The sequence below is a fragment of the Nyctibius grandis genome, chromosome 5 (assembly GCF_013368605.1).
Source record: "Nyctibius grandis isolate bNycGra1 chromosome 5, bNycGra1.pri, whole genome shotgun sequence".
Lineage (NCBI taxonomy): Eukaryota > Metazoa > Chordata > Aves > Nyctibiiformes > Nyctibiidae > Nyctibius > Nyctibius grandis.
Window position 1 is genome coordinate 25,901,095 of NC_090662.1, and position 11,459 is coordinate 25,912,553.

The 11,459-nt window shown below is 35.5% G+C and overlaps 1 protein-coding gene across 3 annotated transcripts in view; it reads left to right on the forward strand.

The window, feature by feature from the left end:
* Window positions 1-9,246, forward strand: part of POT1 (protection of telomeres 1) — an 81,343-nt gene extending 72,097 nt beyond the window's left edge. For all 3 annotated transcript variants that reach the window (XM_068402227.1, XM_068402228.1, XM_068402229.1), the window contains 4 exons: window positions 976-1,070; window positions 2,672-2,763; window positions 6,232-6,337; window positions 7,350-9,246. In XM_068402227.1, the coding sequence (XP_068258328.1) occupies window positions 976-1,070; window positions 2,672-2,763; window positions 6,232-6,337; window positions 7,350-7,462 (406 nt within the window). In that variant the 3' untranslated portion in view covers window positions 7,463-9,246. The remainder of the gene's footprint in view (window positions 1-975; window positions 1,071-2,671; window positions 2,764-6,231; window positions 6,338-7,349) is intronic.
* Window positions 9,247-11,459: the final 2,213 nt, after the last annotated feature.

Genomic DNA, 11,459 nt, shown 5'->3' on the forward strand with positions numbered 1-11,459 from the left:
CAATATTTTCATCCACTTGCAGCATCTGCTTACTATGTCATGTGGAAAATTTATAATTACTGGTGTAAATACACTAGTAATAAAAGAGATTGTATTAATAACTCATAGTTAATATTTTTTAACATATGTAAAGCCAAATTTCTCTTCTAACCCTGTTGCGTTTTTAGAGCGTGCTACAAGTTCAGATGCATTCCTGCTTTTACAAAGTGAGATGTTGTTTGTATTCCTAAACAACAAAGTAGTGACATATGAATATATGTTTAGCAATGACATGTAAATATATGTTTAGCAATGTAGTGATCTTAGTATCATAGAATGGTTTCGGCTGGAAAGGACCTTTAAAGATCATCTAGTCCAACCCCCCTGCCATGGGCAGGGACACTTTCCACTAGACCAGGTTGCTTAAAGCCCCGTCGGACCTGACCTTGAACACTTGCAGTGACTAGGCATCCACAACTTCTCTGGGCAACCTGTTCCGGTGTCTCACCACCTTCATCGTGAATAATTTCTTCCTTCTGTACAATCTAAATTGACCCTCTTTCAGTTTAAAACAGTTGCACCTTGTTCTGTCACTACAGGCCTTGGTAAAAAGTCTCTCTCTGTCTGTCTTATAAGCCCCCTTTATATATTGAAAAGCTGCAATAAGGTCTTCCCAGAGCCTTCTCTTCTCCAGGCTGAACACCACCAATTCTCTCAGCCTTGATGTACAGTTTTCCTCCTTCTATTCACTGAGGTGGTCTTTTCCAGACCAAAATGATTTATTTCTTCTCAGGGATAATTCAAAAGCAGCATTTAAGGGTTTTGATGTGGTCTAAAGCTTGTGTCTCTGGTAAAACAGTTGTTTTAAACAGCAATAGAAATACTTTTGCACTCCCACTGAGTAAGGAAATGAGAATTATTTTTTTCGGTGCAGAAAGCTTCTAGTATAAATAAATCAGTGTTTGGTTAGTCTCAGTATGTTGTTTTAAATGCTAGGTGCAAGCAGTGTTCAACCCCAAAGCCTATCAAGAGTCTAAGTTCCATTGCAGCAGAACAACGACCATCATGGGAACCAGCTGAAATAGCGCAAGGTCAGCTGACGTAATATTGTCCTGAAATACTTTTGTGCCTTGATTCTGAAGTGTTTATATGAAATAGTTTGGTTTCTGGGTTGTAGTTTTGTACAGAAAGCATGTGATTTATGGTTATGCTTGACTATAAAGCTGTAAAATTTATTAATCTTTTACCAGTTGAAATCACGTATTTACTTTTGAAACCGTTACAGTATGAATTAAAGGATTTTATATGTTGAATAGTTTCTAGTAACTATAACAGTACTACAAGTAACACCTATCATAGTACTGATGTGATGAATTTTTGGTTGCAGATGTCATTTTTAAACTGTGTAGATGCTTGCAGTCCTAGAAGTTAGTCTTGCTTTTCCTTTTGAAGATATGTTTTTTCTGACCTGAACTAAAGAGAGTCTTATTTAATGACTAGTACAAGTTAGACTTTTATCTTCGGTAAGCCTTATCAATGCTTAGCATATTCCAGACAGTCTGCAAGAAATAATATTCAAATAAAAGGAATTATGCCATAACATGTATGAGTGTTCCATGCTTTGTGTGTTTCTTGTGTTACTTTATGTAGTCAACATGTTCAAATGCTGGAGGTAAAATGGAGCTTAAAACTTCACAACACATTAAAGAAAAAGAATACTTTCATGTTTATCAGTTCATGTTCTAACATATTAAGTTGGAATATCTGGCAGTATCTAAGCTTGGTAAAGACTTCATAAAAGAAAAAAACTATTTGAGCGATACAGTGTTTCTCTTAAACTCATAATTACATTCTATTAAATAAATATAAAGTAATATATAACTGGCAGTGTTACAGCACCTGCGATTGACATTTAATTCTTAAAATGAAAACAATAATAATTAGATGCTTTCTGGCATTTAAACTATTTTATGTATATTATTATCATCATCTGTATTTTCAGACTAAATGATAACCTGCAAGTATATCAGATCAGCTGAACATAAAATGACTAACCAATTTAAGTAGATGTGTCCAGAAAAGACTGATGCAAAGTTGCAGTAACTTTGTATGTTTAAGATATTTTATGTTTGCAGCATAACAGTTACTGCTGCCAGTGAGAGAATTACTATAGTCATTTACTTAGGCTGGAATATTTTCAGAACCGCCAGCAAAGTTTTTCTGAATAAGACTTCGCCTGGTAGCTTTTACTACATCATATGAAACAAATTGTTTTCCTCAGAAGATATTTTTTCAGGTGGAACGCTGTCTTATTATTACTGAATTAAGAGCAAGTCTCCTTTAATCTTCCATGGATAAAAAAACAGGAGTAGGAGGATCCTACTAAGGTAGGATCTAAGATCTAAGCCAATATTAGTATTTCTTTTACTAGGATGAGAATAAGTACTTAAAAATCTTTCTGCATTTTTATAAACTCATCTACTGAAGAGTTTCTAGGCAAATTGCAGTGCGCTGTCAAAATACGAACCACATTTTGCTATTCAGAGCCTCTGTTTTTTGGCCTGTCAATTTATACTTTCAATGACAGTATTCAAAGTCAGTTACTATTAAAGGAGGGATATTGTCTGCCTGAGTTGTTACAGTTTGTCTTGCATATTCACTCTAAGAAACAGATCATTTTTTTTTTCTTCAGTTTTAGGTATTGAGCTGCTCCAGTACATTTTTATTATGAAGTTTACACTGGTTGATGGAACGGGAGCACTAAATGCATACCTTTTTGATTATGTAAGTAAATCTAGGTAAAAACAGACCAACAGATTATGTGGGTTTGGATTTTATTTGTTTTTAAAATAGCAAATGTATGTACAGAAATATTCCTTCTATGTTACCTGCAGTGTTTTATGGGGACAGTTACAAGTGCTGTAATGTAATACCGTCCATCAATCAAGATGCACAGAATGTAATTTTTAGTAATTTTTCAATAAAATATCTGAGTATAGAATATCAAAGCATAAAGATAAAACTGAAGCTTGTAGGTAGATTATTTGGTATTTCCGTAGATTCTTATACATTTCCATGGCTGAATTTCTCTTTTATTGGCAATGTTACATTATGCATCCTGACTGCTGTGTGAATGATGGGAGTGTTTCAGGATTTATGCAGGTAACTTCTGGATTAGTTCAAAATCTCATTACCTCTTTTTTTAACTCTCAGGAGAATCTATCCATTCAGTAATTCTTGATTTTTGTTTCATATGACCATAAGGTAGAAGAGGCCTTCCTTCCCCTGAACCTAGGCAGGACTTGGCTATAGCTATACAGATATTTGTCTTTGTTTTCAGAAGCAGTTTATTCAATTACTTTGCTAACCTTAGCATAACCTGTCTTCAGTTTTCTCTGAAGGAACTTAACACCATTGCTGCTACCTGAGACACTGAAGAATGGATGGTTTTCCTGTCACTACAGACTGTATAATGATTTTACCTTCTGAAGGCTAAAAAAACCCACCATTCGTTCTATCTTCTTCTATATAAGAGCTTTTTTCATATCAGAGTTTTTTTCTTCCATATCAGAGTTCTTTGAAAACTCTGACCATCCTCACTGTTATTCTTCTAGATTCTTCCCAGGTGGCCCGCATCTTTCTTGAAGTGCTGAAACAGTACCGTAGCATGAAGCATTGCCATATAATGCTTCTATATGTATAAACTAGTATGGTGATCACTTAATTTCTTGCTTACTGATTCATGGTATAATCCTTTCATCTCTGAGTAGAACCTTGGCTTTAAGAAATTATTCCTCATTCTTTGTTTGAGCAGTTGATTTGGGTTGCTTAAAAACAGTATTTTATACACGTATCTGGTGGAAAGTGGGGGGGGATATGTTTTTTCGTCCTAATAGCTCTCAAGTTTGTCAAAAAATAATTCTAATTCTTTACTCCTGTATACCTGCAGTTTCTCCAGCTTGGTTTTATCTGTAAATAGTGGGCCGATTTGCTATTCCATAAAGCATGTCACTAATGAAAATTCTCGAAATCACCAGACTTAGGACAATCCCCTGCAGAATCTACTTTGGACATCTCCCATTTTCACAGTAAACTACTGATTACTCTTCAGGATTTTTTTTATTTCTTTCCTTTTTGCTCTTAATTCATAAACTTTATTATTACATTAGCAGTTTGATGCACAAAGATGGTTTGAGTTAGAATTTTTTGTGATGCTGAAGGTGGAGGATTTCTGACTGACAAGCAATGAGCTTGTCATTGCTTCTTACATCTCCAGTTTAGGGCCAAAGATGAACTGTATACATCTGGCATCCTCCTTAGTGAATTTACTTCTTTATATGTACTTTTGTGTGCAGTAGAAATATCTGTTGCTGTGTACTTTGTGGGTTTTTTCCTTTTGTTTTAACTTTTTTGTTTGTTTTGTTTTTTACACACACATGCACATACCCATTTTAGTTACTACCCTAAATTTTGAGATGGTATGTAAACCATTTTGAAAAGGGAAAATAACAAAAAAGTGAGAAGAACTTGGTAAAGAAGAGAATTCTAACCTAAAATAGATTAGTAGTATTACATTGTACCTTTTGTCCTTCTATAAGTGCATTTCTGTGTTTTCTTCCAGCTTTCTATTCCAGCAATTCATAGCTGGGAATATCAGGATCTGACAATACACATTTGGAGTAATCTGTCTACCCAAGTGGAAAATAGTCAGTGTAGCAGCACTTCAGAGTTATAACTTTGTCCAAAATGGGACAGAGAAACAATTTAGTGGGATTTTTTTTTCACCACAGCAATGCTATTTAATGTGTATATATCTGGATATTTTCCACCGTTGTACTAAGTGACTTTGAATGGGACTTTGAAGGGAATACTCTTCCTTGTTTAATTTTAAGACTGTAAGTAAAAATAATATTGAAAAAATATAAGTATGTTTTCTTAAAATACACAGGGTATTAGCAGCAAAGGAGGTCAAAGACTGCAATCCCCATTTCAGCTAGTCATCTTTTCCTTCTGCTGTCCTTTTTCCTTTTTATGTTGAGAAACTAAACTTCAAAAGGAAGGTGGGGGGAAAGATTTTAAACCATCTCTTGATGCAGAATTCCAAAAATCTCTACTTCAGGGTAGCTCAGATTTTTATCAGATACTATTCAGTACTACAGCTCAGCTGCAGGAAAGACACCACCATTTTTTCTGAAGTGCCAGCTGCTATCATTCCTGCTGGTGGTACTTCAAAGACAAGCCAATACCTTCCAAGCCTAAACTCAAGTGCTCCAGCAGCACCTGAGAAGGAACTGGGCTACTTTGAAGTGCAACTTTACACTAGCTGCCAGTCGCACTTCTGTAGGAGCACTCTCAGTTCTTTTCTATCCTCTCCTCTTTATAGGAAAAGTAATTGAAGGAAAAAATCAAAAAGTTTTATAGTCAGAAGAAGAATTGGAAGAGTAAGAGGAAAAAGTAGTTATCTCTGTCAATTTTGCTGCTGGATTATCTGCTAACTTCTGGTCACTTCCATTAAACATGTCATAACAAAAAATATACAAAGGCAGATTATTCTGTATTTGTATCTTTTAACAAAAAAGGAAGAATTCCCATCAAAAACCTTAGCTCACTTTGAGAAGCTATAAGAATGTGAGCCTTTACAGATACAAAATCAGGTAACAAACTTGGAAAGAATAAGATGGGAGTTTTGTCATGCTTACTGTATATGGTTTAAAAATAGGCAGAAAAGGTTTATTTAACATTTAAGTGCTCCATTCTTTATTTTACTCCTCCTTTCAGAAATTTATCCCACCGTATAAGCCTTTCTCCATAGTTCCTAAACTATAAAAAAATGAAACTCAAACTAAGGGAGTTTCACTTGTATGAAGCCAGGTTGCAGTGTCCCCTTGTTTTCAAGTGACTTTGTTCCTCTCAAAATGTTCTGCTTGCTGCAGTGAGGGTCTGTTGAGGAGGACTGAACATCCTGTCTGGCCATAACATTGCCTGGTTATGAAGGCCTATGAGGAATATCTGCCCTTTATGTATATATATAGACCTACATGTGTGCTTTCTGGGTGGCTGTAGTCCCTGAATGCAGACAGTTGGGTTTTCTTCTGTATCTGGAGAGTTTTAGAAATAATGTTGTTGTTCTGTTGTGTTACCTATCTGGATAATTTTAAGTTCCTTAAATGATAAAAGAACATGCAGTCAGCATTCTGGCTAATGATTTCTTACCCCTCTTCCAACACCTCATACTTTTCTGCTCTCTTCCAGGAAAAGTTTTTCCAAATTCCTGCCTCCAAAATCTTAACTAATAATTTTCTTCAGCAAAAGATGCAGATGACCATGAATACGCTCTGTCCTCCAGGAAGAAAATTAGGTCAGCTTGCCATTGTTTTAAAAGGGGGATGGGAAGAGAAAGGGTCTTTCAACCTGCTATTGCATATACAAAGTCTTAGAATTCAACTTACGCATGGGCAAGACTCAGAACAGAGAAATGCAGGAGTCTGTAAGGAGAGTTCCAATTTGTTTTGATACATTTCTTTAATACTAGAACTTCCTTTTAAGAAAGAAATGTAATGGTTCAGTAGATTCTCGTATAGCATGCAGTGAAGTGTGAATATAGTCATGTCTATGCAGGCACTAACAAGTCATTTGTATTCATATGGAAGTTAACCAGAACACCCTTTACTGAATGTCACAGCATGTTAGGGAAAACTGAAAGGGAATTCAGTGTATGGCACATGCTTTGGATGAGATTGTACTTTTGAATGCACATGCTGAATCCCTTGCTACAGGAAACATCCATGGAAATTGAGCAAAAACTTAATCCAAGTCCAGTCACAGAGGTTTTTGCGCAGTATTTCTGTTGGGGCAGAAAGTAGCTCTGACTAAACTACACACGTCCAAGGTTGCCAGATGTCTCTGCCGCAGCTCTGACCTATGGAGCATACTCCAAGTACATGACTGTCAGTGACCACAGCAACCATGCTGGGCTCTTTACCATACTTATAAAAAGTGGCCCTGTTGTAAAGGGTGCAAAGGATGTTCCCTTTGAGATCAATGAAATTGTCTCACTGAGACACATGAGGATGAGTTTTTAATACTGGAAAGTCTTTATATGTGCTATGCTGCGGTACAACTACTGGTACCCAGTGTTTCAGGGGGTGATGGGGGAGGGAGGGTGAGGCTTGGAATATTGTCACTGAACACCATTTCAGATGGTGTGGGAAATTGTAAGATAACAAATTGGTATTTCAAAATTAGTAATTCATTTTTCTTCCTATTAACTGTTGTATATATTTAGATATCCTAGATAAGATCTTACTCAAGTTATACTTCTATAAAAGTTAGAAATTAGTATTAAACAGTAATTTGGGTTTTGTTTGTAGATGACTTGCCATGGCTGGAATGCTTCATCAGGTCCTATAATGTCAGAGATGCGATGAAACATCAAGTTCATTACCAAATTTTTGACACTACAGTTGCTGAAGATGTTGTATAGTGATGTGTTGCTAATAGGAAGTAATCCAGTAAGAATCCAGTTTTTGAGGGGTTTTGGGATCAGAGACTGTATAAAAAAATCTTTGTTCCTTTCTTAGGAATTCAATCTGTAGGTATGAAGTTTTAGTTTTTATATTAATATGAATGGAAATTATGCTTTGATGTATTTACTACTTTCCTGATATACAGCCTTATGATCTGAGTGCAAGTGGAGATGCTAAGCTTTCAGCTGGAGGCTGCTTGGCTCAGGCTGCTGGAAGCAATCTAGTATCCATCTGTCCTTCAAAAAGGCAGTGGTGAGCTTACTCTAAACCAGTGAGTTTTACTCAGAAAGTACAGTCAGAATCATGCTGCTTTGTTCTTTTCTCTATTAAAATAAATGATGTCAGCAGAGATAGGGAAAAGGAGCTCTTCAGTAAACTTTCAGAGTACTTCGTGCAAGCTTATGTTACTGCTCTCAGTAAGCAAGTTTGACAGGGAGATTTTCCGGTTTTAGAGATTTCTTGATTTTGCGCTGATATGTACATTTAGACAGAACTCTTCCTGTTAATCGTGCTAAGGTAACTGCTATGTGTACCATTTACTATAGATTTTGATGGAGTTATGAATGTGACCATGTAATGATGATCACTAAAATTAAAGTCAAGCCATGAAAGTAAGGTAGCGTAAAATTGTAAAATGAATATTGACATTCGCTAGATCGTAATGTACTCAATAGGCCCTATTGAGTACCAAAGTTGTTAGCATGCTTATTAGCTGTGTGTCTGTGTTTTCAAAGGCTCTCACATATCTGGCTAAATTTATTGTCAGATTACACTGCCCAGATCTGCCTTTTCTGTCTTACATAATCAGATTGTATGACTAAAGTTAGAGATGCAGAACTGATCTAGTGATATCATGCCTTGAAAATACTGCTGGACTAGAAAAATTACTCGGTGGTTTTACTTTGCATTCAGAAGTCTGTAGGACAAATTCAGGACATGTTTCTCCAAGGATAATTAATTTAGAAATCCCTGTCAAATCAAGTGCTTTCCATCAGAACAAAATGGCTTAATATTTCCAACAGCTGTTTTTTAAGGAAGTTCAGAAGCAAGATGGAATACTTGTAAGTAGGTTATTATTTTGATAGTAGATGACATTTTATTTTTTCATTTTTCAGGGCTGTTTAGTAGATTATGCAATTTGTCATTTAAAATTTCATCTAAATGTCTTCTGATAATTTTCTGGTACTCTCAAAAATTACACTGGGTTTATATGTCATAAACCAGGAGATTGTTCTTTATTGATTGTTTTATAGGGAGAACCAATATTAAAAGTGGTTAGTGTTACTTCCTTTAAAATGTATGAAAAAAAACAAATTTGGAATTGAACAAGGAGTTTACCAAAGAGCAGTATTGGCTTTACGAAAGCTTGCCTGAGTCTGAATAAATGCATAAACAAAAAATACTTATAACAAGTTATTAAATAAATATTATCAAACTTTAAATGCTGTCCATATACAAATTATTTCAGAAGTTAGGTGTTAAATTGAAGGCAATCTTTTTTGCTTTTCACGTGTATAGTGTATGAAAACATTGGAAGGAAATGTTTTTATTTTTAGATTTTTGTTAACAACTCTGATAGATATTGATATTGTATATTTTTTCTAAATAAGTCTTTGTAAAGTAATAAATAAGAATATGTTTTGAACTTTGGTGTCAACTAAATTAATTTCACCGCTTCTCTTGTCTGAGATCTTGTCTGCCAGAAAACTCTGCGTAGGCATCACTTGATTTTTTTACTATTGAATATTGTATTTAAAAGTTTAATAAAGATATTTCCAACTATTGAGTTTTTCTTGTATTTGACTTTCAGTTCCTAGTTCACAAGACTGTGAAAACTTTGTCACCAGTAGCCTTCATCCCACAAAATGCTCCAAATGAATGTTTGTATAGTTTGTTGGATTGAAATGTACATGTTTAATTCTCTTTCCAAATATGATTTGTAGAATACTAAAGATCACTGTATAGAAAGGAATTAGTGCACAGACAGTTGGAAATGTCTGTGTCTCATCGGTAGCCTTTATATGGAGCAATGGAAGTCACTGAGATAGGATGTAGACCTTTAGTTACTTAGCCTGGTCAATGCTGAGGCCTGTGAATAGCTGACTGATGGATGGAAATCTTGAGATTGCTGTGTCCTGAACTTCCAGCACCAACAGACTTCAGTTTCGGAATGCTGAGCATCTCGGGCAGCAATGACTTTTAGCCATCACTAGCAACCTCCTTAATAGAAATGAAAGTCACATTTCCCTTGGTCAGTTTCTTAACCAGGTATGTGTTTTAAGTTTCTAAAACATTAATAAAAGGTCAAATGTCTATTTTAATAGTTTAAAAAAAATTACTGAAATAGATCATAATGTATTTAGAGGCACTCAAAAGTTGAACCAATAGTAGATCAGGTTAATATTGGTTCACTAAGATCCAATGAAAACTCCGGCATGTCTTCCTGGTGTCTCATCTTCTTCCTCCATCCACAGGGTAACTGCATCAAAACATCAGCTTCTTACTAGAAATGTGGGCTAAATGGCAAATATGCATGGAATGTGAAGTATATAGTGCACAGCAACATTACTGCAGGGAAGGGCAAAGAATATCTGATTGTAAAGGAGGAGCTGTGAGGGAAAATAATAAAACTATGAAAGAACAATAAAGGAACATGAACCCCCCCTCCAATTACACAGGTAAGTGTGTAAAAGTGGTAAAATAGTTGTTAAAGTTTTCAGAAATAGAAAACAAAATAAATGTGGAATCGTTTTTTAAGGGGTGCCTGCATGATAGGGCTCCTTGAAGTCCTTGTTTTGAGGGGGTTTAAAAACTTAACATTGGAAGTCTCTCCAAAGTCAGTTGAATTTACGCTCTTGGATGCCTCATGCTCTCTTGAAACTCCAATTGGAAAGACAGAATGTAAAGAAATAACATATATTGCAGAAACAAGGAGGCATTCCTGGTATGTGACCTGTTTAGTGGTGATTCAACTTTCTCATCAGCTTTTACTGTTATGGGATGCAGAGATTTACAGATGAGACTTTGAAATGCTTTGCTTAATACTAATCCTTTGGCTACTAAGCAGGAGGAAATGGGATTGCAAAAAAGACAGCAGAGCCCACAGGCTAACAAGCTGAGGTTTGCAACAGAAGGAAGAGAGTTCATTGTGTTAAGAGGGATGAGTGCTTAGCTCTTCAAAACAAGTGTTTTACATCACAAGAATTTATTCACGTTAGGTCACTTTTTGGCCAAAATTATTGCAGTAATACGTGAAACGGACAGGAACTGGGGCACTGCAATAAGGGGCAAGGCCAATTATTGAGATGGAGTTGTGAAAAAATTAAGCAAATATCTATGTTCAGGTTCTTTAGATGGAATGGGAGCACCGCAGAAAATTTTCTTCAGTGGAGAAAAAAATTTCAAATAAGGATTTACTTCAAATAAGCATTATTCCAAGTGTAGTGAAAAGTTAATATTAAGAAATGGAAACAAGGAAATTCAGCAGAAGATGGAGAAGGGAAGAACAGTTTCAGAGGATTGTAGCAAAGGCAGGAAGTGGTAGTAGAGAGTCTATGAGACAGTTTGCTGCAGCTCCTGTTCACAGCATTTCCTATACATGAAATTCCCTGTAAGAACTATGATTTGTGGAAACATCCATCTGATGAAGGATTGCCAGATCCAAAGTGCTGGAAAAAATGTAGAGCAGAATTATGTTATAATTAATGAGCTTGTATTTGTAGTAAAGCAAGATGGACATCACCCCAGAACACTGCTGTAATGTGTTTTTCCTTTTCTGCTACATCTCCAATACATGCATACAGAGTTACCTCCATAAAACTGCTGCAATGTTATCATTTGCATAAACTGAACAAATTGAAAGTCTAGGAATAAATCTACATTTAGTAGATACTTGTTTTAATTTGATTTTTTGCAAGTAAACTAGGAGGAAATATGCTTAATGTGGAAATACGT